Raw genomic sequence first — 27,992 nt, forward strand, 5'->3', positions numbered from 1 at the left:
GCTATTGTTTGGCATAGGATTTTGCACCGACATAGACCGTTGTGAGCAGATAAAGCTTGCTGCATGCAAAGAATGAGAAAGAAATGCGAGAGGAAATACGAAGGAGGGTCTGGAGAAGAAACCGAAGGCCGCTGCGCGTGTGGTTTCCTTTCCCACTGGGGTCGCACCGTTTCAGTGCGACCCTGCGTTCCAAGTTTTGGGAAACCGCGTCACACTATTTTTCAGTCCGTCTCACAAAACAAACGAATGAAAATGGGAATTTAAGAAGAATATTCCCATTTTCTCTTCTCGGCCACACCAACCAAACAGACTGTAAGGAGATGGGGGAAGGGCTACCTCCATTGTATAGTCCTAAGAAAGTAAAAATGAAAAAAGAAAAACTCAGGGAAGGTTGTGTAAACAAATGGATTTATGATATTAAAAAGAACTAAGAAATAAATAACAAGGACGCCGATGAACTCGAAGCAATTATTTTGTGCAGAGAAATAAAATTATGTGATGACTCGCCAAAAAATCGTCTCCTAAAAACTCAATTGCCTACTAATACTGGTATATAAAATCTGTTAAAAACATACAATGGATCAAATTGCTGAAAAGGCTCAACTTTCTTCTGTTTTCCAGCAACAATACAACAGTCTGTAAAAGTACCCCCCCCCCAAATCAAACTAATACCTCTACATGAGCTTTAGCTGGCTTCAGTCAATTCTCATGCAAAGCCTTCATTAGATATAATCTGTTGAAGCTCTGACCCACAACCCTGCAAATTTCCATTTCCAAATCATATAAACAATTTGCAACCATCCTCTAGCAAGATATAATTAAAAAAGAAAAAAACATCCACACCAATCAAAAAAGAAAATGAATAGAAACAATGTTTACATGTACCACATGAAAGCAACAGAGATATGAACAATTAAGCCAACTTCAAAATGCATACACATTTACACATGCACATGCAATCAGATGAAATAGAACTGTAAACTCCCTATTTCTGAAATACCTAACAAATTGCCACATCAATACTTTAGCCTTACTTAGTTATGGTATAACTTCAAAATCCATGGCACCAAACGGAACGGAATGGAAAAACAGATGATGATAACTTCAAAATCCATCTATTTCAGTATGCATGACCATAAAATCCACATGTTTCATAGTTAAAGTTACAAAACCAGCTGCCAGTAGAAGGCATATAGCATACCCATTGATTTGATTGCAATAGTTAGCAATTTGATTTGTTATTAGAAAGCTATCCAATCGTGATGGCTCTGGAACTGGCTTAAAGATGGGGTTTGAAGGATCCTCCTCAGGCAATGGTTCTTCTCCTGCAGCTTTACGTGCCATGTTTTCTGCCCTGTAAAAATTTAAAAGGAAAAGGTATTAGAAAGGAACTGAATGTAAACCAAAAGCTCTATAAAGGGAAACCTGCTAAAGTTCTATCCAAAATAATTTGAAGAGTGAACCTTGAAAAAATAAAACCAAAAAAGAAAAAATTAATAAATAAAAATGAATGACCCATATAACACAATGTTGGCAAGTTGGCAAAAGTGGTCTCTCTTCAACCTCCGTAGGATGCTAGGGGTAAATGTACTAGATCTAGAAGAGACGCAAGAAGAAAAAAGAAAAGAAAAAAAAAAAAAAAAACTATGAAATTGATCCAATTCTCCATCCAACACCTGCTGGCACAAAGGCCACAAATTAGAAAAATCATATTTTCTGCTGCAACCGGTAACATCACTTCCAACCAGCCAATGAAAACACAAATTCCACCCATTAAATAAAAATCAGATCACCTTACTATTTTGAATTTAAACAAAAAGTATATTGGGAAAGAAATCAATGGGGTGAACAATCCATCCAGGAAGGCATGCAAGTTTCCAAGCCTAAGGCTTTAAGTCCAAGCCTGGCCCCAGAAATTTGCAGGCCAGGTCTGGGTTCAATACTAATTGGCCCAGTCCAGAATTATATGTTTATTATCTATTGTGATGCTTACCTTGACCTCAACATCAATAGGACCTTTCCAAATTTCTTTTGACAAGTTATAGAAATTTTATTGAAGATCAATAGTAAGAGTGCAACATGACTGCTTCCCACTGAATTACATATGAGCCCAAAATAACGGATTCGTATGCACCCCTTGCATAGCTAGACAATCAGCAAACCCATTTGTGGATCTCCTTTCCCACTGAATTCTGACTGTTAGATTTGTGGTTAACCATTTGAACCTTCTCAAAGCCCACCCTAGGACCAAGCTGCTGACATCGGTTCTTGCAATCTCTCCCCCCCCCCCGGATTGTTAGACTACAGCCATCAATGTTTAGCTTGACAACACCTTTTTTTTCTGATCAATAACAAATTCATTAGCAACTTCATTAATTCAGCAAGAAAATAATTACAAAGAGGAAGACAAACACTATTATCTTCCAAATACAATTTGAACCCCTCAAGAAGAAAAGAAAAAGGAGAGGAAAGGAAGAAACAATAAATTACAATTTAGCCCAAAACATTGAATCCCTATCTACCCCTTGTTTAGCTAATCCATCAGCTAAAGAGTTAGATGATCTTTGAACCCACCTCATCTTCACTTCCATCTCCCTCACCAGCCACTTAAATTTTTTCATCTCATTACTGTAATTCCATAGGCTACTATTATCTTTATTCAACCACCCTATCACCACCTCCAATTCCCTTTCAATTATGAGTTTTCTGATATTCATCTCCTTAGCTTTCTGAATTCCTTCCATAACTGCATAGATCTCAGCATTAAGGGAGTCCCCCACTCCAATTGGGCCTAAGTACAAGGCAAAAATGACCCTATTCTCATCCCTGAAGACACCTCCAATCCCCGACTGTCCAGGGTTCCCCCTGGGGGGGGGGTCCAAGGTACACTCAATACTGATTTGATCTGTGAACAGTTTGCAATTTCACTCCACTTCCTCAACATGTCATCCACTGTGTAATCTGTGAATAGCACTAAGGATTTCAGCCACTGTACAACCCTAATATGAATTATAGCCCTCAGTTTTTCAACCCCTCTCTCGACTTTTGAGAAAATCCTAGAATTTCTTTCTTCTCATAGTGACCAGCATACTGCAGCCCTCAGTCCTCTCCACATAGTCCTTCCTCTTTTCACACGCCACTTGAAAAAAGAAGGGGAGAAAAGACTATGCATGTCTGATGGAGGGTTCCAAATACACCCAAAGAGAGAAAAGGCCCACTCCCAAATAGACTTTGCAAATTGGCAAGACACCAGTAAGTGGAAACCAGTCTCTCCCTCCGCTTTGCAGAGAACACACCAATGAGGTGACAGGCAAGTAATGGGTCTCTTATTTTGAAGCAAATCACCAGTGTTAATTCTTTCCAGAAAGGCTTTCCAACAAAAACTACAAGATTGGTGGACTGGGTTAAAACCTCATTAATAAGGAAAGGGGGGGGGGGGTAACAGGATTGGTGGACTGGCTTAAAACTTTAAAGAATGAAGTACAAGAAAAAGAGCCAGTGGGGGTAGGGGTCCAAATTCTAGAGTCCACCTTAGAGGGATCTAAGAAGACATTATCAAGAAGTTCGAGGCGGCTCAAAATACTGTCGAGATTTGAGTCCCTCAAAGCCCTTCTCAGGCCCAGATCCACCCAGGCCCAGAACTAGAAGAGGAAGGGGTGATGAAAGAAGATATTGCCTCATTCTTAAAATCTGAAAGAGCATACAAAGAAGGAAACTGGTCTTTTAGAGGTTCAGTCCCCACCCAAGTTTGTTCCCAAAATTTTATGGAGTTACCTGAATTCAAATCATACCTGATAAGAGGGGAGAAAACTGGTAGCAGAACATGAATGGATTTCCAAGGAGAGGTGCTTATGGTCCTATCTCAGATTCCAGCATCCCATCCATTTTTCTCCAGCCCATGTATGCTTGCCACTATTCTAGTCCAAAGCTTCTCCTGCTCCAATGGAAATCTCCACAACCACTTCCCCAAAAGAGCCATATTCCCTTTTCTAATGTTCCCAAGCCCCAAACCACCACAATTTTCTGCTCCTGGTCATCACCTCCCAACTAAATCTATGATCCCTCTTCTCCTCTCCCGGCTCCCAAAGGAAATCTCTCATCATCCTCTCCAACTTGCTAGAAACCTTCATTGGGATTTTGAATACAGACAGGAAATAAATGGGTAAGTTTGCTAGTGTGGCCTTAATCAGTGTAGTCCTTCCACCAAGAGAGAGGTAATTTTGTTTCCAAGAGACAAGTCTCTTTTCAAATCTTTCCACCACCGGGTTCCAAAAGTTCTCTCTCTTAGGGTTATCGCCTAAAGGCAACCCATGGTAATTCAAAGGCCATTCCGAGACTTCACACCTTAGCACTTCTAAACTCTCCCTAATCTCTCCCTCCAAATTCACACCCACTACACAGCTTTTCCCAAAGCTCACCTTCAAATTTGACATTTGCTCAAAGAGTTGTATCACCAACTTCATGTTCCTGATGAGACCCGCATTACCTCCTTCACAGAACAAAATCGTGTCATCAGCAAACTGTAAGTGAGTGAGGGGTGTTTCCTCCCTTCCAACTCTCCAACCTCTAATAAGACCCCTAGAATCTTCCCTATGTATCAACTTCCCCAAAACATCAGCAATTAGAACGAACAATGGAGAAAGGGGGTCCCCTTGTCTTATACCTCTAATGGCTGCCATTGTCCCACTCACTAGCACTGAATAATGACAATTCCAAACACAACCCATGATCCATTTACACCATCTAGCCCCAAACCCAAATTTGGTCATAACTTTCTGCAAAAATTCACAGTCCACCAAGTCATAAGCCTTTTCCAGGTCCAACTTACAAACCACTCCCTCCTTTTTGTCCTTCTTGAAACTCTCCACACTCTCATTAGCAATGAGGATTTAATCGGTAATTTGTCTTCCACTCACAAAGGCTCCTTGATTTTGTCCAATGATGTCTGGCAGTACCTCCTTCAGTCTTAAAGACAACACCTTTGCAATAATCTTGTACAAGCTATTTACCAAACTAATTAGCCTAAAGTCCTTTGGGTGGGAGGCATTTTTCTTTTTTGGAATCAAAGCTATAAAGGTGGAGTTCACACCTGGGTTAACAATCCCTCTCCTATGAAACTCCTCAAACACCAATAGAAGGTCATTTTTCTATCTCCCTCTTGCAACCATTTACACCTAGACTTTTGCCTCCAGCTTATTTCCTCCTTATGTAGGCAGTCCTCTAACTACCTTCTCAAGTCTCTTCTAAGCTCATTGTCTTCCTCTCCAAATTCTCCCCCTTCTTCTCTAGAGTCCAAACTTTCAATTTGGTCCATCAGAGCTCTCTTTCTTTCTTCTACCCTCCCAAACTCCAAAAGATTCCACTCCTTAATCTTTGCTTTCAAAAATTGTAGTTTCTTATGGAATCTCATCCCCTCCCATTCCACCATTGGGTCACACTCATACCGCCACTCCCTTCCTCTCTTGGTAAACCCAAGATGAAGTAACCACATTTTCAAATCTAAATGGGGCAGGACCTTCACTCCTTTCCTCCTTACATATTACTACGGGCCAATGATCAGAGGTCACCCTAGAGAGAGCTCTAGATGCCACACTTCCCCAATGTTCTTCCCAATCCAAAGAGAACAAGAACCTATCCAACTTGGAACAGATGGGCCTAGAATGGAGATTGGACCATGTAAGTGTCTTATGGGCTAGGGGTATCTCCTTGAGCTCAAAGGCATCCACAAACCTATTAAACTTCCTCATGCTAGTTGTCACCCTTTGATTAGTCTTAGTGGTTTCCTCTAAGTATCTGACCACATTGAAGTCTCCACCCACACACCAGGGCCCATCCCACAGCCCTCTAACATCAGCCAATTCCTCCCACAACTCCTTTCTCTCTCTTTAATCATTTCGTTTGTAAACATTTGTGAGCACCCACACATAGCCATCCTCTTGTTGTTTGAACTTAATAGAAATTGAGTATTTTCCAATCAATTCCTCTAAGCCTTCAACCACATCCCTCTTCCACATTGTTATTATCCCTCCTGAAGCACTCCACGAGGGAGCAACCACCCAATTAATCCCCCTAGCTTTCCATACACTCTTTGCCTATCTATTATTAAACTCCATTCTCTTGGACTCTTGTAATAGTACAATGTCTGGGTCATACCTCTTTATTACCTCTTTTATCATCGCTCTTTTCCTCGCACTTCCTATTCCCCTCACATTCCAACTAAGTATCTTCATTCTCACTTCTTTCTTAGTTTTGTTCTTCACCTACCCACTACCTTCCCCCTTTCCTTCTATCTCCTATTACCTCGAACTTCTTGTCACCTTCCACATCTCTTTTCAATCTCTCAACTTCACTCAATTTTTTCTTCTTTGTTCTAATCTCCTTCTTCCTCTGCAACAGACCTTCTTTTAGCACATTCAAGTCTTCCAACCTACACCCCAACTTCCCCACAAACTTTGTTAACATGTCCCCTTTCTTAGAATCCTCCTCCGCTATCCTTTCTACAAGATCCCCTCCAATTCTCCCCTCCTCTCCTTCCTCTCCACCTGATCCTTCCCCTCTTCTCTCCTCTAAAATCCCCGTCCGTCTCAACTCTTGTTCAACTTCCTTAAAGATTTTTTCAATAATTTCCAAAATTTTATCATTCCTATACCTTCTTTCCAGCATCTCCTCACAGTCCTCCCCTCTCCTTTCCAAACCCGTTAAAAGCCCACCACCTTGACTGGAAGCACATACAAGGGATTTTCTGAGTCTGTGTGTATCCAGCATCTCTCTCTTTAATCTCCTCTTCACAAAGAGGGTGTGATCAGACTGTGTCTGTGTGTATCCAAAACAGATGAGTGCCCCTCTGAACCTGTCAAACCAAGCCCTAAGTGACTGTTTTAGTCCATACAGAGATTTTCTGAGTTTGCTCACCTTTCCTTAAACAGCATTTTCATAAAAGCCTGTTGGAATGTCCATATATACCTCCTCCTATAAGTCACCATTGAGGAAAGCATTTTTTACATCAAGCTGGAACAAGGGCCATAGGTGGCTGCTAAAAATAAAAGAATACGAACTGAATTCATCTTAGCTACTGGTGCAAAGGTTACCAGATAATCAACACCATAGTTCTGAGTATACCCTTTTGCTACCAACCTTGCCTTGTATCTCTCTATCTTGCCATTGGCCTTATACTTCACTGCGAATACCCATCGACATCCAATTGTCTCCTTGTCTAGGGGGAGATCAACTATTTCCCAAGTTTGGTCTTTGACCAAAGCATCCATCTCATCTTGCATGGTTGTTTTCCACTCAGGTTTGGAGAGAGCCTCTAACATTCCTAAGTATAGACACAAAATCCAGGGAAGAAAGAAAAGCACGGTAGGAGGATGATAAGGCATTGTAAGAAAGATGGTGTGAAATGCAGTGGATTGTACACTCTCTCTTCCCCTTACGAAGTGCAATGGGAAGGTCAACGTCAATGGAATCAGCTGCAGCAATGGTATTAGGGACAAAGATATTATCATCAGAAAACATAACAGGCTCAAGAGGAATACCTGGAATTGTATCTGTCAAATCTAGAGTTTCAAAAGGACTGACAGAGAGTGGTATGGGTCGAGAATGTGCGGAGTCAACCATCACCCGTCGGCGTTGATATTGCTGTGAGGCTACCTGTAGTGGCTCAGGTAATGAAACTATGGATGCAGGTGCTGGCTGAACTGATGGTGTAGGTGGTGTCTGAACTGATGTAGATGTTGGCTGAACTGACGGAGGTACCACAGAAACAGGAAGAGAAAAGGTTGTGAGTTCTCCTCCCCAAAACTCTCCCCCTGAGGAGAACCACTCGAGAAGAAGAATGTGGAGTCAAAAAAGGTAACATCCATAGTGACAAATCTGCTCCTCGACTTGCGATGAAAGCCAAGAATGTGAACAAAAGAAACACAGCCAAAAACCCTCAGAGGTATATGAAATATCTCTCCGTCTGGAAAAATGAGGCTAAATGGCACCTTAAACCCCAAAGTCCGTGAAGGAACACGGTTAATCACGTGTACGGCTGTAAGAACTGCATCTCCCCAGAACTGCACAGGAACTGAAGCACACACCATAAGACTCCTTGCCACCTCCACAATGTGTTTGTTTTTCCTCTCAGCAACTCCATTCTGTTGTGGTGTATATGCATGTTAAGGGCCCACAAATAGGATCTCGTCATAGGTCGGTCCACGGAGAAAACCTCTTGTTTTCCCTTGTTCCTCCATTTTCTTGAAGAACCTATCTTGCCGCCCTAAAAGGTGATTTGTTCAAGAGATCACCAACTCTCCTTTGCTCTCTTTCTTGACTGAAATTTTCGATGATTTTATTCAATATTCTCAGTTCCTTAAATAGGAGATTACAAGAGTCCTCATTGTAGGAAAACTCCCTGCTAATCTATACCACTTACAGATAAGATAGATAAGTCTCCCTAGATAAGACTCCCTACTTAAGATAGATAAGACTCCCTAAGATAGATCAGACTTCCTACTAATCCTTACTGAAAACAGATAAGATAAGATGGATTGAAAACAGATAAGATAAGATGGACTGTAACTAGCTAGAATCTGATGAGAACACCAATTCACTGCTGCTGCCGGCGGCGATATTTCTTCCCAATAAACACGTCCATATCAATGCACAACTACTCTGATGAACTACACCATGTTCTAAGAGATACGTGGTTAGGTCCTTCTCAAAGTACTCTCTGGCATTATCTTATCTAAAAACCTTAGTTCTCACTGCAAATTGTGTGAGAACCATCTGGTGGAATTGTCGTACTAAGTTAGGAACCTCATCACGTGATCTCATCATATATATCCAAGAATATCGTGTATAATCATCCACAAACAAGAGAAAGTAACGGAATCTTCCAATGGAAGGGATTTGATATGGCCCCCCATACATCAGTGTGAACAATATTAAAAGCAGAAGTACTTCTTTTATTACTTGATTTAAAAGACTGTCTACGATGCTTTCCTAACTGACAACTCTCACACTCCAAAGTAGATAATTGAACAGACTCAAACAATTTTGGGAAAAAACATTTCAAAGAACTAAAAGGAAGATGTCCCAAGCGATTGTGCCAAAGCATAATCTGGTTTACTGACTCTGACCCACTACTACTGCTGCTACTAACATGATGGCCCTGATGTCTCGGAATCTCATCCAGAAGGTAGATTCCATTCACCTCACGACCACTCCCAATCATCTTCTTTGACTCCAGATCCTGCAAAACACAATTACCAAGAAGAAAGGTCACAGAACAATTCAATTTTTTTGTCAAAGAACTAACAGACAGTAGGTTGGTATTAAGTCTAGGGACATGTAAAACAGAGGACAGAGTTATATCATTGGCCACTCTAACTGTCCCCTTCCCAGCAATGGGCATATGTGAACCATCTGCTGTAGAGACTGTCTCTACCAGAGCACAACTGATAGGAACTGAAAATGGTAGGAGCATTAGTCATATGCTCAGATGCTCCTGAGTCAATAATCCAGGGAGGTCCCTCCTTAACTGAAGTAGATGCGAGATTCGCAGTTGCATATGAACTACCTGTATGTGCAAAGGAAGTGGTGTAGTTGGCTCCTGCATTCTGCTGTCCATCTGGAATGCTAGAGTTGGGTGAACCTTTCTTACTCATAAGCTGTCCAAACCTCTCCAATTTTGTTCTCACTGCTGCTACTGCAATGGATTCCCAATCAGTTTGGGAGAAGGGCTGAAGAGTCTCCTGTAGTGGCTACATTTGCATTTCCCTTCTTGTTTCTTATCCGAGCAGGCATAAGATTTGGATGAAGCTTCCAACAAGTGTCCCTGGTATGCTTAGGCTTCTTGCAATAATCACACACCAAGTCCTTATTTTCCCTTCTAGTCTCACTACTCCCCTTGTCTCGATTTGGCTTAGGTTTTGTTGTACCAACCATAGCTGACTGGTCAATCTCAGGCTATCTCATCATTACATTCCTCCTACTCTCCGCTCCAGAGACAAAAGTATAGGCCTAAGAGAGTGTCACACCCTCCCTAGAAAGAATTTGCTGCCTAGCAATGTCAAATTCAGGGTTTAGCCCTACCAAGAACTCAAAAACCCTATTTCTCTCTACCAATTTGTGACAAGTTGTTGCATCATTTACACTTTCCCATACCACAATTTCTAAGTGATCTATTTCTTGCCATAGGGCTTTCAGCATGGAGAAATACACAGCAAGAGGTTTTTCTCCTTGTTTTATACTTATCACCTGATTTCTTAACTGATAGGCTCTGGCTTCATTTTGCTTCTAAGAGTAGGTTTCAGTCACTCCATCCCAAATCTCCTCAGCAGTATTAGCCCATAGGAAATTTTTTGCAATATGAGGTAACATAGAATTACACAGCCAAGACATTACCATGTAATTCTCGTGCACCCATCGGGAAGAGTCTGTATCAAGTTTCTTCTCCTCCCTAGTGAGATACCTTAATTTTCCACAGGCACCAATAGCCATCTTAGCTGATTGTGCCCACTCCAAATAATTTGTACCATCAAGTTTTACTGTAGTAATGATCCCAGACCCAAAAATATCACTACTACCTCCAACACCCAGTCCCACAGTACCAGTAGATTTCATTTCGGTATTCCAACTCTCCATTTTACTTCAAACAGTTCAATAGTAAGAAAAAAAATAGATTGGAGACCTTTAAAAAATAATTTAACACCACACAGAAAAACCAACCCTTCCGAAAGAAGAAAACCCTAGCTGGAGGGAAATCTCTCCTCCCCACACCTCCCAACAGAGAGAGACATGAATCGATCACTCCGGGAGGCCTAGAAAATTTCATAAACCAAACCGCCCTCTTCAGAAAATCAAAAGAAAACTAACAATACCTAGGCGCCCAAGATCATATCAAAAACAAAGAGTCCAACTTTTCTGGGACTCTTCACCATACTCCAGTTCTTCCTGATTTTGATGCCGAAAAGTAGATCACCTTCCTGGTGTCTAGATCCCACCAAAAACTCCAAGAACTGGGCAATCTATAGCAGATCGATCATCCCTTTATTACTTCATGCAGTCGGCTGATCTAGGGCTGCATGAGAATGCTTCAAGAAACCCTAGTCGATGCTCTGATACCCAGTAGAAATCTGCTGAATTAAAAAATATATATATGAAAGAAAGTAGTTTATTGAAGAGAGAAGGAAGAGAGAAGGAGAAGAAGAGAAGAAGAGAAGAGAAGAAGAGAAGTTGAAAGAAAAAGAGAGCAATAATCCGGCCGCCCCCTTCACTTATTATTTATACTAAAATAATAGAACAGTACAAAGACAGCTATGCCCTTACAGGGCGGCAAAACATAAAACAGCATATACAACACTCAAAACATAACAAAATTTGGACTCACATAACTATTGTGGTCCCCACCTCCTATCTAACAACTAACATAAAACATCTACTTAGAAAAACACCATAAAACTAATTAATCTTCAACACGCTTCATGATTCCGGTGAGGTACCCACCGCAATTCACTGATAGCCGCATTCCGCCACTGTAGTTTTCTCCTCTCTACAGACACCATTTTAGAAGAAGATAGACCGGGCTTCGTCTACCATCGGCCCACGAACTATCCCCTTATCCCGATCGTGAGGCTTTAAGTTATCACGTGGGTCATAAACTCGCCCCCCTGGTTAGTTGTTCGACTCGCCCCTTCCCTTTCCCATATCTTTGCCCCAACCCACGTGATGCATTAAGTTATCACATGGGTCACTGTTAATACCCCGAGTTTAACCATTAGCCCGTCCATAACTCCAACCGGCTTAGATTGAACCATTTGATGGCTCGGGCTGCTTAATTTCTTCCCCACATCAGCATACGATGCGTCGACCACCTGATGTTTCATTTAAAAAATTTTTGAAATATTTCCTTTTTTTATGTGGCCGCCCAAAACCCCTTTCAAGCCCGACTCTTCCTCTTCCCTAAAATTTTCCCCCTGTTCTTTCCCATCCCCTCCCACTAAAGCTTTGCCACGTAAGCAGCCTTCATCCATGTCACCTTCTTCCTCCTTCGAACACACCCTCTCCACAGTGATGCTTCCACTTCCGTTAGGACCCAAATCTTCCTCTAGAAACCCTCCGAGAAGAAAGTTACCAATTATGGAACCTCCTCCGGCTTCATCCCTCGGATTTTTACCTTGACCGCCGTCAGGTCCCTGAGACTGCAGTCCTCCATTGCTCCACCCATCGTGTGGACTATTTTGTCAACGAACAATTTGTTCCAGAGGTTGAACAGCACCCCAAGAAGCTTGATGCCAAAACAAGCTACAGTAATGTCTCGCTCATTACAAGACATGCACCATTCTTCAACAACTATCAAACCTTCCTTCATTCCAATAGCAACAAGTTCTATCTTCGCCTCCCCTGTGTCGAGAATAGCTCTATTTTCACAGATAGGCATCACAAGAACGAATTCTCTAATGCTAAATTTCCTCCTTATCTCCTCTGCAACTAGCTACCAGTCCGTGACCTTCCTCCTAGTTGTCAACACAAATTTTTTCCTCCATTCCTGCTTGTCCACTTCGAACTCCAAATTACTTGACTTAACAGAGAACGTAAAGTATTCCTCCACTACCTTCTGAGTTTTCTGCTCTCCCTTTCCAACCTGAACACCCTCTCCCACCCCCACCTTTGTTTTCTCTATTGAGATTTTTTGTTGAACCTTTTCATTCCTCTCCATCACTACCAGATACTCTTGCAACTTATCTGCAAAACTCTTCCACCAAAACATGTACTTCCTGTTACTTTTCCCAAAACTTTCTATAACTGCTGCGTACCACCCCTTTCCACTGTTTCTCAGCTCCGCTACATAATCTTTCCTTCCCCTATTCAACTGCCCTTTCCATCCGACTTGTTTCTTGCTATACGTAACTGCATCCACAAAACCCTTCAACCAAAACATTGCATCCTTGCAAAGAAAATAGTGGCCTTCTTCTCTTCTCTGATCTTCAAGCACTCCTGTCCCTTGTTTCTGCAAGCTTCAAACATGTACTTTTTAGCTTCAACCTCCAGCCTTCTCCATGTAGTCACCGACCTGAACTCCATCTTTTTTATTTCAATCCTCTAGCCGCTTGCTTAGCTTGATAACACCTTCTTCTAGGGGTATCCACACTGCCATCGGCTTATCCTTCACAACTAAGATTTTTGCAACCAAATCCCAATTCCTCCAAATATTATCAAATGAAAAGTGTGAGAAAAGTTCCAAGGATTTAGCCCAGTTTATAGCCCTGTTGATTATGCAATACCAAATGGAAGCCTCATCCCTCTCCTTTTCATTGAAAATTCTGGCATTTCTTTCCTTCCAAATTGTCCACACTAGAGCAGCCCAAGCACATCCCCACAAGATTTTACCTCTCCTCTTTGGCCACCTAGAGGTAATAGGGTCAAGTGGACTGCTAATTTGCAACAGAACAGTCCACCTACAACCAAATAGACCAAAAGGCTTTTTCCAAAAGCCTACAACAAAATGGTAGGATATTAGTACGTGGTAGCAACTTTCTCCATTTGCTTTGCAAAGGATAAGTTAGGGGAGATGGTAAGATTAGGTCTCTTTTTTTGCAAATTGTCCAAAATGTTTAGTTTTCCAAGAGAGAACCCAAGAAAGAGCTCCCACTTTAGAGGGGATGGGTTTGGACCAAATTCCTTATTATGGAAAGGCTAAAGGTTAGTAACCGAGCACAACAAAGAGAAAAAGAACCATAAGGAAATAAGCCTAATGGGTTAAGGGGTGAAAATCTGACCATTAGGTTTAGAAGTGTCCAAGCATACAGTATCAAGAATTTTGAGAAGCATGGTAGCCTGGTCAAGATCAAAGTTTCTCAAGTCTCTCCTAAAAGGCTAAAGCCCATGTTCCAACTTAAGCCAAAAGACTAGGAGAATGATGCAAGCCTTGGCAAGGTGTCAACTAGCTGGTTGGTAAGGTCTCCTGCTGGTTGTTGTGGAGACTTGGGATCGAATAAGCCTAATGGGTTAAGGGGTGAAAATCTGACCATTAGGTTTAGAAGTGTCCAAGTATACAGTATCAAGAATTTTGAGAAGCATGATAGCCTGGTCAAGATCAAAGTCTCTCAAGTCTCTCCTAAAAGGCTAAAGCCCATGTTCCAACTTAAGCCAAAAGACTAGGAGAATGATGCAAACCTTGGAAAGGTGCCAACTAGCTGGTTGGTAAGGTCTCCTGCTGGTTATTGTGGAGACTTGGGATCGAACCCCGCCTGCACCTAGGTTGGGGGATGGGCTACCCCCCGTGTGTAGCCCTTCAGAAGATCTCAAAAAAAGAGGCAAACCCCTAAATGGGTTCATTTTTAAAAAGAGATAAGGAATACAAGGAAAAAAGTCCTTGAGGGTAGAGTTTCCAATACAAACATCTTCACAAAACAGAACAATATCTCCAGTACACACATTGTACTTAATCAGGCTTAGGAATTGGGGAAGAATGCTATGAATAGCCTTCCAATGAGAGTTTAACATAGCCTACCAAGATACACCAAAGTCGCAACCATAACTTACACATCCATGAATACTTACTACAACTTTATGCCAAAGCCTCTCCCTTTCCAAAGGCCATCTCCACAACCACTTACCCAATAGAGTTGTTTCTTTCCTAAATTACCTAAAGCCAAGCCACCTTGCTCCTTTCTTTTACACACTAATTCCATCCTAACCAAATGATGCTTTCTTCCTTCACCAGGCTCCCACAAAAAATCCCTCATTATCTTCTCTAATTTCAAAAACCTCCCCATGTGGCATCCTAGAGACAAAAAAAATAGATTGGCAGATTTGCTATTGTAGATTTTATCAAAGTAATACGACCCCCAAAAGAAAGTTTGTCTTCCAAGCTGCCAATTTTTTGCACAGTTTTCCACATCCAGATTCCAAAACCTTCCTACCCTTGGGTTAGCTCCTAAAAGCATACCTATGTATTTCAAGGGCCAGCTAGATGTAGGGCAACCTAAGGACTCTGCTACTTTGACCAACTCCTCCAAGTTTAGCCCCACCACACTACTCTTCTCAAAGTTGATCTTCAACTTAGAAACGAGTTCAAACAATTTTGCCACCCTTTTCAAGTTCCAAGCCTTCCAGGGGTCCCCAGTCTCACAAAAAATAATTGTATCATCTGTAAACTGAAGATGAGTTACAACAGTGCCCTCCCTACCAACCCCCCAACCTCTAATTACATCCAACCTATCAGCTCTCAAGATACGTCTACTCAACACACAAGCTATTAATATAGAAATAGAGAAAGAGGATCCCCTTGTCTCAACCCTCAAGTAGCTGGAAAGAAGTATCTAACCACTCCATTAACTAAAACTGAATAGTGGCAAGTTCTTAGGCAACCTTCAATCCAACCACACCACCTCTCCCCAAACCCAAAACTCCTCAACATTTCCAGCAAAAAAGACCAATCAACCTTATCATAAACTTTTTCCCAATCCATATTGCACACAATTCCTCTCTCCCCTTCTCTTGAAATCCTCCACACTCATTCACTGTTACAATTTGATCGGTAATCTGACTTCCTTGAATAAAGTCTCCTTGTGATTGATTTATTACATTGGGTAAGAAGGCTACACTTATTCTTAACAACATTTTGGCCACAATTTTATATAAGCTGGTCACCAAAATTTTATTCCTATTTTTTTGATAAATGAAATTTTATTTTATTCCTATTTTCAACTCCTTAATTTACCCATCGCTCTCTTCTTTAAGCCTATCCCAAAAGGCCCAGATGTAGATGTACACTTCACACTCAGGGTGCAGGCCAGGCAGGAGCTGGGCTTACACTAAACCCCTTGTACAAGATGCTAGGCAAGGCCCATGATAACCCCTAGAAATCAAGAGAGGGCAGATACTCCACAAAAATAATTGGAGCACTGATTATCAGTATAAGAGTGGGAATACTAATAGTCTGATATGAGTAGCGAATACAATGTGAAACCCTCAAAACAAAAAGGTCAATTATTTATTTACACGTTTACTGTGTACTAGAAGAACATGAAAGCAGGCCTACCTAAAAAAAGTTCCTGGACTTAACGAGGAAGCCAAGAAAGATGCAATTTTATTACCTTCTCTTTTGAAGCCATGCCTGCTGTTGGGCTTGTTGACGGGAGAGACTCCGATAGTAAAATTGGAACTAGGAGAGGAAAATGTTTCTCTTGTTAGTACAAAAGATATAATATCAAAAAAGAAATAATACAAAGCCAGAGAAAGCACTTACTTTCTGCTGTTCCATTGATAAATCATCCATGCATTCAATCAAAAATTCTACATTCCTCTCCAAAAATGGACCGGTGGATAATTGTAAACGATCATAATCACACTGCCTCAGCAGAGCAGAGGCAAAGTAAGTAGAACAGGGTGGCAGAAAGAAATATAAATGCATGCATGTCTCTAAGGAGATACAGGTAGATTTTGATTAATTGAGAACAATAAAGAATAAACCTGGGAAACTGGTGTCTCGGCCTCCAGCTCTGTCATGAAGGCACTGATAAGTGCAGAATTTGAAACTTTAATCTGTACAGAAATACAACTATAAACATCTAAATAGACAATAAAAACAAGGGTATTATATTAACAACCAGTAAAGACAAGAGACAAGACATCTAATTCTTCTGAGTAATTGGCGTTGTATCAAATAATAATTTTGGTTGAATGGATTAATAACATAAATGATTATGGATCATGAAGAGAACCATTTCATGCCCACTGTAGGTACAAGTAACATCCATAAATCACAGACAAGATCAATGTATAGATCATAAAATGCTGAATCCAACCTGATTAGTTGTTGATTTTTAGGCTCCAATACTCTATTACGCATTAAGATACAAGATGCCCAGCTTACGAATCTTGTACAATATATTACATTGAATAAATATTTTACCGTTATTTATCAAAAAAAAGATATATTGCATTGTATAATAAATGAATAAATATAGGTAATGGGATGTCTCAGAAAATTCTATATAGTTGGAAAAAGCTCAATATAGACACTTATATGGGGAACAGATCTTCACGTATGGAAAGTAGAAACAAGCTTCTTTTTCTAAATCACAAAGCAGAGAATTCTAGTGAATTATTTAAAATAGCGATTAGGAGGCCTGGAAGCATACAGGTATTTCCTCAAAGATATCCACCCATGACAAATTTTTCTCCCTCAACCTATTTAAGCAAAAAAAAAAAAAACATATAAGATTCCAAATAGCAAGTTCCCTTTTATAGACAGACTATGAAACCAGAAAAGCCCATACTTCTCTCCAGTAAAGTTATTATTACGGTAAAGATCCATGAAAGAATCTGTGAGCTTCATGGCCTTGAGAGCTAAAACTCCTTGATTTGTCCGTGTTGGATCATAAATGATGCACACACACCGCCTTATATTCTCCTGCAATAGTAAAACATCAAACAAAAATAAGTAACCCTTAATTAATCACAAGAGGAATTAACGAAACATGTATGTGCACTACAAACTTCTTAAGAACTACAGCAACATCTAAGTGAAGAAGCCAAGAATTTTCATCAAAAGAAACCAATGTCACCCTTCATGAGACAAGGTTAAAACCCAACATGGATTATGACACCATTGACTCCAAATCAGAATTAAGGATCAACGAAACACTACTTAATTAAGAATAAGGATATGTGAGACAGATTAAAGATAAAGACACCAAGGTTCACAATGAATTGTATGACTATCTGGTTAGAAACTTAGAATTCATTTTATATCAGAGGGGTACCACTGCTACCTACATTTTGTTCCAAGTACTCACCCACTAGGGCTGCCATGCCACCTGGACTATAATACCTGTACCCATGGCCAAAGGACAAACCTTTTTACAATGTTTTAAAAGGGTTTTCAATGTCCTATCCTTAGTTCTTTATTCCTCTCTACCTCTTCATTTTTTCATCTCAAATATAGTGCTCCATTATGAAGAAAGGAAAAGAGAGAAACAGGGCCAATTCATTTAGGTATGCACCTCCTATCATTTCAAGAAAGAGTATCCAATAAGTGGCTGCTTCCACTGTCAAATACAAGCATTCTTCCTCAAACAAGTGTCTACCCACTCTTAAAAAATGTGAGTGGTTAACTCCACTCTCAGAAAAAGTTCTACTTTCAAACATATGTCTACTTATAAGAAGTAATCACTTCAAAAGGTGTGGGGCCCATATTAATCTTTCTAATTCAAATACAAGACTCCCATTGATGTGGTCCCATTCTTTTAGATAAAATAGATTGTCAAATACAAATTAAACCTGATTTATTTTTTTAAGTTTAACAAGAAACTCAAATTAGTTAATACCAGATAAACAATGAATCTCAAACAAAGGGATATATAGGTGTAGTTGCCCCAGACTTTGTACAGGGTCATTCTCTAGCAATATATTTAGTCCATTTAGTTTGCGGGAATGGGGGTCCGGAATCGGAATCAGAACCATCCATTCCAATTCCGACTGTTTGGTTGAGCGGAATCAGAATCCCATTCCCATTCCTCATGGAATGGCATTCCCCCATTTGAGGGAATGGTCATTCCCTCCCCTTCCCCTTGAATGAGAATCAATTCCAGCCAATTCTAATTCTGTTTCTGATTCCAATCTGAACCAAACAGGTGAGGGAAATACACTATTCCGATTCCTGTTCCAAGGGATTCCAATTCCGACTGTGCCAAACAGACCCTTAAAGGCATAGGTTCAATGCCCAGCCCAGACTGAGCTTATGTTTAAAGCTTGAGGTCCAGGCCAAGCTGGGCCCAGACCAACTATCTTATCATAGGTGTTAAGTTAAAACTCAGCATGGGTCTGGCCCATGATCACTCCTAACCCCCTTGCACTTAGGTGCATTTCACTTAACCCCTTGTTTCTAAACATAAAGTGCCCCTTTTTTCTTTAATTTCAAATTTCCTCTGTTGAGTTAGATACATAACCAAATACTAAGCTACAACCCATACATAACCAAAAGCCCTATCTTTTATTCCTCCCTACTTCCACATATTTTTTCTCCTCCAGGTCCTCCTATATGATGTAGTCCATGAATCCATGATTGGAGGGGAGGTGAAAAAAGAGAGAAACATGACCAGATCTACACCTTGTAAAGTTCTCAAGGGAAAATAGGGTTTTCCTCAGCCAACGAGGTGCAAATGACCATGGGGTATTTACAGCATCAGTAGTTTGAAAAATATTTAGTTTTTATAAATTGAAAAAAGAAATCTTGCAAGTTTTTTTTTGAGAAACATAGTTGTCAAGGTGACGCCTAGGTGGGCACATAGGCGACAAGGCGCCCTTGGAGGCTCAGCTCACCTAATTTCCAAGCAGTTTTGTACTTCCTATTATAAAATACTTTTTTATTCTTTATTTTTCGAGATTATAATTATAAAACAGACATTATTAAACTAAAATATTCATTTTGTGTGCATATATATGCGACAATGAACCCCCAAGACTTCAAAACCAAGAACCCTAAGACTTATTCTTTTCTTTTCTTCTACTTTTTCTCCAATATCTTCCATACCTTCTGCATTTTTTTATCAGCAGAAAATATAAAGTTGTAACAGTACAAATGATGACAGGGATGTCACCCCTAGGAGCTTATCAGATTACAGTTACAAAGAGTTCTCAAAAAAGTACATCAGATTACAATTTAGCCCAAAACAAGCCATCTCTATCAGCTCCTTGCTTTGCCAATACATCTGCCATTCCATTTGCAGACCTTCTTATCCACCCAAAAGTGGAATTGAATCTCTTTGCCAAGGTGTCAGTCTCCCTAAAAGCATGTCTGTATTTCCATGGAACTAATCTGATATTCTTGGACCAAGATATGACTAACTGAGAATCTCCTTCCATTTCTAATTCCCTTACTCCAACTTGTACAGCAAGTCTTAATCCATGTATGAGAGCCATCACTTCAGTTTGTACTGAATCTCCAAAGCCAATTGGTCCTGAAAATAATGCCACCACCACTGCTTCATGGTTTCTAAAAACACCTCCTATTCCTGCCTTTCCTGAATTACCCAATGACCTACCATCAAAGTTAAGCTTCAGTTTATATGGACTGTGTTTCCTTTATATCATAGCTATAGCTCATTGACCATGCACTGCTCTTTGCGGTTTCTCCACTGTTTACTTGTATAAATTTTCACCATTCATCAAAAAAATCGCATGGAAATCTCCTACCACCTTGCTTCTCTAGTAGCTTGAATGGAGAAGGATAAGCTAAAACCTAAAGGTCCTAAACATGACCTCAGCAATAGCAGAATCCCCTGTACCAATAGGTGATGTAGAACCCAATAGTTCTGATACCAATTGATGTAAGAATGTAGGATCACCCACACTGATAACAAATTGTAGTACTAGCTGCTCTGACACCAATTACATATGACTTAAATGAATCAAGGATGGGTCTAGGAGGGTTAGGGTGGGGCTAGAAGTAATGTGGAGATTGGTTTGATTAGAAAAGGTTTAGGGATTAATCACACGAATGGCCAATCTGTTCCAAGCCAACAAGCTAATTTGATATAGGCAAAACAAGTACATGATAGGAATCTTTCAATAAAACTTCATACAGTTAGAATGGATACTTGCAGAGGGCAACCAAGTTCAGTTAGGTTTGATGCAAGACTTGTATATAGTGTCTCACTGTACATGATAAACTAATAGAAGCAACATAAATAGGAAGCATAAAAGGCAACATAAATAGCAAGCATTACATCTAAACAAGAGCATCAAGCATGGTTAAAAATCCAGGTTCATGAAAGAACCATTTTTATAAGATGTGTAAAAAATACATGTTCTTTATACTACAGAAACTTTTTTTTATTAATACAACAGCAAATTTTTCATAGCAGTACTTTCATTATTCAAGAAAGAATGCATAAGCAACCATTTTCTCTTTAACCCCTACCGATTTTGCTTGATTGTTTCATTTATCGTCTAACCTTTATCTTCTCTAGTTTATCTTAAATTATTTCTTCCATGGGTTATCCTATTGTTCCTTACTTTTCCTTATTCTAAATTATTTTATGTTTTACGCATTCCCATCCCTCTATAAAATATAATCTCTGTAATGAAAGATAGAATATCCCCACATATTTATGTACTTATGTCTGTTATAGTCTCTCTTAATTGTTACTGCTATAGATTATTATACCACAGCACTTTCTATCTGACACCATTTTCTTTTTCCCCTTTCCTATTTCATTTTTTTATGGATTGTTTCCCTTTCCCTTTCAATCACACTCTTCTTAAAATGACATGCAAGTTCTGCTTTCATGTTTATGCTTCTGCCACTTCGGTGATTTGAGCTGGTTTTTCCCTTCTCCACATTCTAAACAACAACCAAAGCAGAGATTAGGGAGTACTTTTTGCCTTTGCTACAAAATTTGCCACCAATAGAGGCCATCAAATAAACCTAAGTCATTGGCATTATGTGTTAAAATCATAATTCATATAAATGGATTAACAAATAGAAATCCGTGTGGGTAGCAATTAGGATCTCAGATCAGATTTCTCTTATATATGTTTTTCTTTCTAGCATTACTGGTTCTTGACCTAGAACTTAGAAAAACAGTAAAAATAATTCTAACATAGAAAATGTGCAATGCACTACCAAATCAAAAATAAGAGGTCCAAGTTTCATTTCACCTGGTAATTCATAAATGTCTCAATCAACTCCACCGTCTGGAAAGATCCTAACAAAGTTGACTGATACCTGACAAATTTGGATGATAGAGGTAATCAATCACTGCAAAGGCACAAGTATAAAAACAAGTGTGCAACTGGCCTTTACCTTTTTTAATCAATAACACCAATCTTTACATGGGAAGAAAAGAATGGGAGTCAAAAGACTTGAAATAAAAAGGGCAATGACTTGTTTAATTGCTGTTATTAGTTCTTGCTTATAAAGGAATAAAAGAGTTGATTGAAGATATAAAATTCTAGCCATACTTTAAATACAAGTTTTCTTTATGCAACCTCGTAACATAATAAGAGGCTTCAAGCGCAACTAAATGCACTTGGAAACAAAAATACGAATAAGCTCACAAAATAATTAACCATGCTATCAGTCAATTACACCAAGGAACATGTTCAAGTGACATAAACAGATAAACTCCAAATACAACCCAAAAATAAATAAATGAACAGCATAGTTTTGTGAGCTTCAGAGTTATATGAGTTTCTATGAAGAACCAAAGTGAAAATCTTTCTTGCCATTAATATAATATCAAATTTAGAGACCTACACAGCTACATTCTAGAAGCAAGAACTCAGGGTTCCCATATAATTATGTATAGGACCAGGTAGAAAAGCTAGCCTAAGAGACACAACTTCATTTAGCCACTTGGAATCTAGGAACATTAACTAGAAAGAGTACAAAGTTGATAGACATTATGGGAGTAGAGAGAAGCATTACGACCCAATGGGATTCCAAAGTATGAATTATGAGAAGGTGTAGGAGAGGTAGGCTTATTATGGCTAACTAAGCTATTCAATAAGATAATGTAAGAAAAGATGTCTGATGATAGGACAGAGTAATGCGGTGCCTATATTTAAAAACAAAGGAGATATATAAAGTCATAATAACTATCAAGGGATTCAGCTCATGAGCCACACTATCAAATTTTAGGAGAGAATAATTAAGCAAAGAGTATGACATGAAACAAGTATATCAGAGAATCAATTTGGGTATATGCCAAGGAGATCAACCATGGAAGCTATCTTTCTTTTGAGAAGATTGATAGAAAAGTTAAGAGAAAAAAAAAAGAGAGAGATCTTCATATGGTGTTAATTGATCTAGAGTAAGCAAATGATAGATTTACTACAACTTACAAGAGAGCTAATATGGTAGGTCTTGGGAAAAGAAAGGGATTCAAAATAGGTATATAGACCTAACTAAGGATATGTATGATGACATAACGACCAATGTCAGAACACCTATGGGAGAGACATCAAATTTACAATAGGCCTTTACCAAGGTTCAGCACTTAGAATGGCAAGGGCAAAGAGTAGACCAAAAAGGACATGAATAGAAGTAATAAGGAATGATTTAAGTGTGAATAATTAAATAATGGATATAGCATCAAACAAAATGGACTGGAAAAAACAGGATTCATGTAGCCAACCCCATATAGTTGGGATAAGGCTTGGGTGATGATGATGATTTGATAACCACTAGCCAAACTGAATGACTTGTTTTGCTTTTATTAAGAAAAATAATTTTCTTAAGAAGGTAAAGCATTTTGTAGTATTTTATCAAGTAAACAAATTAAAAAATAAATATATACTTTTAATAAATAATTAAATAATAGAATACTTGAGGGCATTATAATCAACACAACTTCAACTTCAACCTATAGGACCCTTGAAACTCCTTGGTAACTTACCACAAGACAAAGCAACAAACCATTTAGTTCAGCCAATTCAGCTGTCATCTGATGACCCATTAGTATTCTAATAGTCAGAAAGAACCCTAGTCAACTTTAGCAAGGGAATAGCACAAGTTAAGCACACAGAAGCAACTACACTGCTACAAAGTGAGATGAAAACATTGAAAAGGCCTCATTCGTTAGTCGGTATCTCGTGGGGGGTAAGTTGGTCCACCAGGTAATTGACCAACTCTCCTGCATTCAAGTGCTGCTATAATGGGTTCCATGGAAAACAAACTCTCCAGAGAGAGTCAGTTCCCCAGGTAACCAATACTCTCCCGCCAAAACCAATAGTCATCTCCCGACTCTGTCTTTACCTGGGTAAGTGGAAACACAACTGAACACTAACACCAAAATTTAACTTGCCCAAGTATGCACATTACCCGGGTACAGAAAAACAAACGAGGCCTTAGGTACAACATCACAATCACTGTGGTTTCCAGGGTAGCATGCCAAAAAATTAAGCACAAAGAATAACATTCTAATAACAAGAAAAGACTTTGAGTTGTATTTTTCTATCAGGATGGAGCCTTTTCTTTTCTCAGGAACCCTTTCATTGTACTTTCACTTCTTAATTCCTTTAATCATCAATAAACTTCAGTTATGGATCCAAAAAAGGAATAGAGGGAGAACAAAGTTAGACAAAAATAATACCATGAAAGCTAGAAGGCTCTACTAATGTGACTCTCATGATAATAATTTTTCAGTACCCTATTAATCTAAAAAAAAAACACGCAGTGGAAAATATCAAAGATATGGTAAACAAATGCAACAAATTCCAAGAAACAAACAAAAATCAACTCGTTTACAGATAAAAGAGTGGACGGAAAACTTGAGTAAGAGCCTATGCATTCCTTCAATTGCTTCCTCCGAGCATTGGGATGAGACAATGTTAAAAATAAGTAACATGACCCTGTACATTTTGGCTTAAAGCAGACTGCCTCCTTAAACCAGTTAGAAATCTTGGTAGATTCTAAATTTATGGCAGAAGTTGATTCAAGCAAAAATATGGGAAGTTTATTGAACTGCAAACTGGAGCCGTTGAAGCACAGAAATCTACCAAGATAGTATGGATGAGGGAGCTGGGAGTTCAGATAAGGTGGACCCCAAGGGAAGGAAACAGTATAGCAGGCATCTTAGCCAAATAATGAGATAACAAAACCAATATGTTTTGGGGGATAACCAATGGAATATAGTAAAAGCGTGTACTGGGCTACCAGAACTTGAGCTGTGTTTGGCATTTTTTGTACAGTTATTTACATTCTTTTGATAGTTAATAAAAGCCCATAGTTAATTAGTTAACAATCAAAAAAGAAATATAACAAGAGAGAGAATATAAGTTTTTTTAATAGAAGGATAATATAATGTTATAAAATAAAATTTATTAAACAGAAAAAAGAACATTACAATGAAAGTAACCAGAAGTAACCCAAGAGAGAGAGAAAGAACACCAGCTCTCAACCTCACCTCCAGACCAAACAAGCCAACCAATCAAACAAGAAGATAATGACACACCAAGAACCAAACTCTCTGACCAAATAAAGAAAAGGACAAAACAAACAACCTAATTTGCAACAGATTCAAAGGAAAGACAATAGAATGTTGATCTAAAGAAAACTTAAAAATAAAGGAAAAAATATTTTTATAGCTATAAGATGCCCTATGATATACACAGTACTTTGTGCCGAAAACTTGATCCTTAAAATACCTTAAGTTTTGAAGAATCGGTGGTTTCCAGAACTTCGCTTTACAAAGGAAGAGATTTACCTGGGATATCAGGACTTGCCAGTGATAACACAAGTTTCTCAGAATTTTTGTAAAATATTGCAGGCATACTTTCAATGAATTTTCTTCAGATGAATGTTGTTAACCCAGTATTCAGAGTTTTTACTGTTTTCCTAAATTTGAGTGTGATAATCAGCAAGGAGTAGTATTAATGTTTTTTTCCATAATTTCTTAATCTTTTTTTCCCAAGTTCTTGCTGGATTCCAAAGGTCACATCTCCAAATATCATCAAACAGGTCATGACTCAAGCATTCAAAGCATGCTAAGGTGACAATTGAGGAGTCTCGGACACAAACTGCATTCTTCAACTAGCCAAAATGCATCAATCTCCAAATGCATGTCTGAATACAATGAACTAGTATGAAATTCAGCAATAAGGTTTTGCTACCACATTGCATATGTTGGGTTAGGAATTTAGGGAAAATTACAAAAAAGCACATGCAAGGGTCTTATACAGGATGTTCATCATAAACCAGCAAAGCTTTCACTGCCTTGACATGAAAACCATGTGGCTGTTTTTCATTCTGAAGTTGAACATGATTGTAAATAATCACTCTAACGAACAAAGGCATATATCATGAGAAGCCATTGTGACCAAACATGCATATATCCTACCTAACCTCCACAAAAAGGAAAGTTGTCAAAACTTTACTATTTATGATATGATTCACAATTTGAATCATGAATCATAAGGGTTTCAATTTGAACCTTATGATGTCTAAGTCCTTTTCTACAAAAATCTTACAATTTTTATTTAATCCTACAATTTGATTCATGAATGTTATAATTTATACAGTTCATGTGATTTAAATCAATTCAATTAAGAATTAGTTCTCTACTATGTCATTTCTTTGTTTCTTTTGAGCTTTGCCAAGGGAGACTTCTTTTAAATTCCTTACTAGAAGATGACTTATATAGGTTATTTAAGACCTTTTAGAAACCAACAGTGATTTTATATTCCATCAAATGTATGTTTAAAACCCATTGCATGTGAATTATTTGACTTTCAATTTGAGCTAGATTATATCATCTTAGGCTTCCAGTGTACAAGGGTGGTAAACCCTACTGTTTTATAAACATGTATGGTAGACATGGATTAAAAACACTAATGTCACTTTTCTATGTATATTTAGATTTTTAGTGTACCCAGTTTTATTTTTTTGATAAGATTCACAATTTGTTTCTATTCAGCTTTCTATATATGATTTAAAGTAGGATAATGGTGTGCAGGACATTACTACAACATGTACAGCTATTTTGACCATGCATGTGAAAAAGCCAATGTTGAACCAAATATTTGTACCCTAATGTTGCATACCAACCTCAGATGAGTGGTTTCTTTTCCTTTATTTTTTGATTGGTATTTCTTTTCCTTTATTTTCCTCTTAAGTCAACATAAGATCCCACAGAACTTAATAGAGATAAGTTGCCTGCTATCAATATGCATAGCCAATTTATGCAAGTTATAAGAAAGTGAAAAGCTACTAGTGACAGGCTTATCACCAGCTGTCATCAGAAAAAAGCTTCTGATTAACATGATTCAATACAAATCCAAACAGCATGTATATCACTATAGAATTACACTAAAGTACCACTATATTCTTGAGCCTTCAAAGACTTTAGAAACTGATTTTTCAAATATTTTCTTAATCTAAGGATTTTTATCCAAGAACTACAAAGAAAATAGCAATGCACTGAAGGCCACCTAGATTTTCTTGGAGTAAATGCCACAATATGTAAAGAACATACCATCCAACAGTATTATTGTCAACATTAACCTCTCTCAAGCACCTCATCATCTCAAGTTGGTAGTTGGCGCCATCTGCTTCAATCTCCTCATCTTCCTCCCGAATCTGAAGTTTCATATGCACAAACATTGCAGTCAAAAAAGGAAAGAAGTATATCTCAAATCTAACATTTCTGTAACTGGAACTTGTGTGATAGATACTTGCTAACATAACTTAATTTAAAGAGAGCAGTTTACCCACCGGAAAGGGGAAACAGTTGGTTACTTCTAGAACACTACCAACATCTAAACCAAGAAGCTGCCCAGTAACCAATGCGGGAGAAAACTCCTTGCAATGTTTAATTATCTTCAATATGGCCTGTTTTGTGAAAGTTTGAACAAAAAGACAAAACCATGAGGTTACACCATATCTGCTAGAACTTATAGAATGTGAAACCAGCAGCACATGGACCAAAAAAAAATATCAGAAGTCTAAAACTCTTAATCCCCCTACTAAGACACAATAACATGTATGCAAATGCTTTATTTTCCCTTTCTAACAAGTGATGATGGTGTATAAGTAAATACCAGGGAAGATAACTTTTAAATGTTTACTCATTGGCATGTTTAGTTTACGTGGGCAGTTTCATGCATGTCAGAATGAGATATCCAATTCATTCACTGATCTACATAACCCCATGGTGGCACTGCAAAACCAAGCAACAATCCAGGAAGGAAATCCTTCTACATAAAGATCATAGCCCAGCAAAACAAACACCTCATAGCCATTAAAGACAGCCATTACCTACCACTTCTCCAACTAATCTGATCTAACCTTAGCAATTAGATTGTAAATAGAAGTACTTCAAGAAGATCAAAACACTGTGGAGACACCCCATCCCCTAGCCAATTTTCATGCAGCAATTGAGCTCAAAAAGTAGTAAATCCAATCTAGAATGATGACTTGATTCCTAACTATTAGCTACTTCTTCTGAATAATATTCGGAATCTTTCCAACTGGATCACAATAAGAAGCATGGAGCGTA

At 38.8% G+C, this 27,992-nt stretch overlaps 1 protein-coding gene across 1 annotated transcript in view; it reads right to left on the reverse strand.

Moving 5' to 3' along the window:
* Positions 1-471: 471 nt before the first annotated feature.
* Positions 472-27,992, reverse strand: part of LOC148873218 (eukaryotic translation initiation factor 3 subunit H) — a 29,918-nt gene continuing 2,397 nt past the window's right edge. Inside the window, exons 3-12 of the mRNA XM_088963641.1 lie at positions 27,209-27,325; positions 26,970-27,073; positions 21,655-21,721; positions 17,271-17,404; positions 17,133-17,181; positions 16,462-16,533; positions 16,238-16,339; positions 16,086-16,153; positions 1,202-1,354; positions 472-757 (exon numbers count right to left, since the gene is read on the reverse strand). Coding sequence (XP_088819767.1) covers positions 700-757; positions 1,202-1,354; positions 16,086-16,153; positions 16,238-16,339; positions 16,462-16,533; positions 17,133-17,181; positions 17,271-17,404; positions 21,655-21,721; positions 26,970-27,073; positions 27,209-27,325 — 924 coding nt within the window. The 3' untranslated portion in view covers positions 472-699. The remainder of the gene's footprint in view (positions 758-1,201; positions 1,355-16,085; positions 16,154-16,237; positions 16,340-16,461; positions 16,534-17,132; positions 17,182-17,270; positions 17,405-21,654; positions 21,722-26,969; positions 27,074-27,208; positions 27,326-27,992) is intronic.

Source organism: Nelumbo lutea, chromosome 1 (assembly GCF_056320005.1).
Source record: "Nelumbo lutea isolate HS-2025 chromosome 1, American lotus-T2T, whole genome shotgun sequence".
Classification (NCBI taxonomy): domain Eukaryota; kingdom Viridiplantae; phylum Streptophyta; class Magnoliopsida; order Proteales; family Nelumbonaceae; genus Nelumbo; species Nelumbo lutea.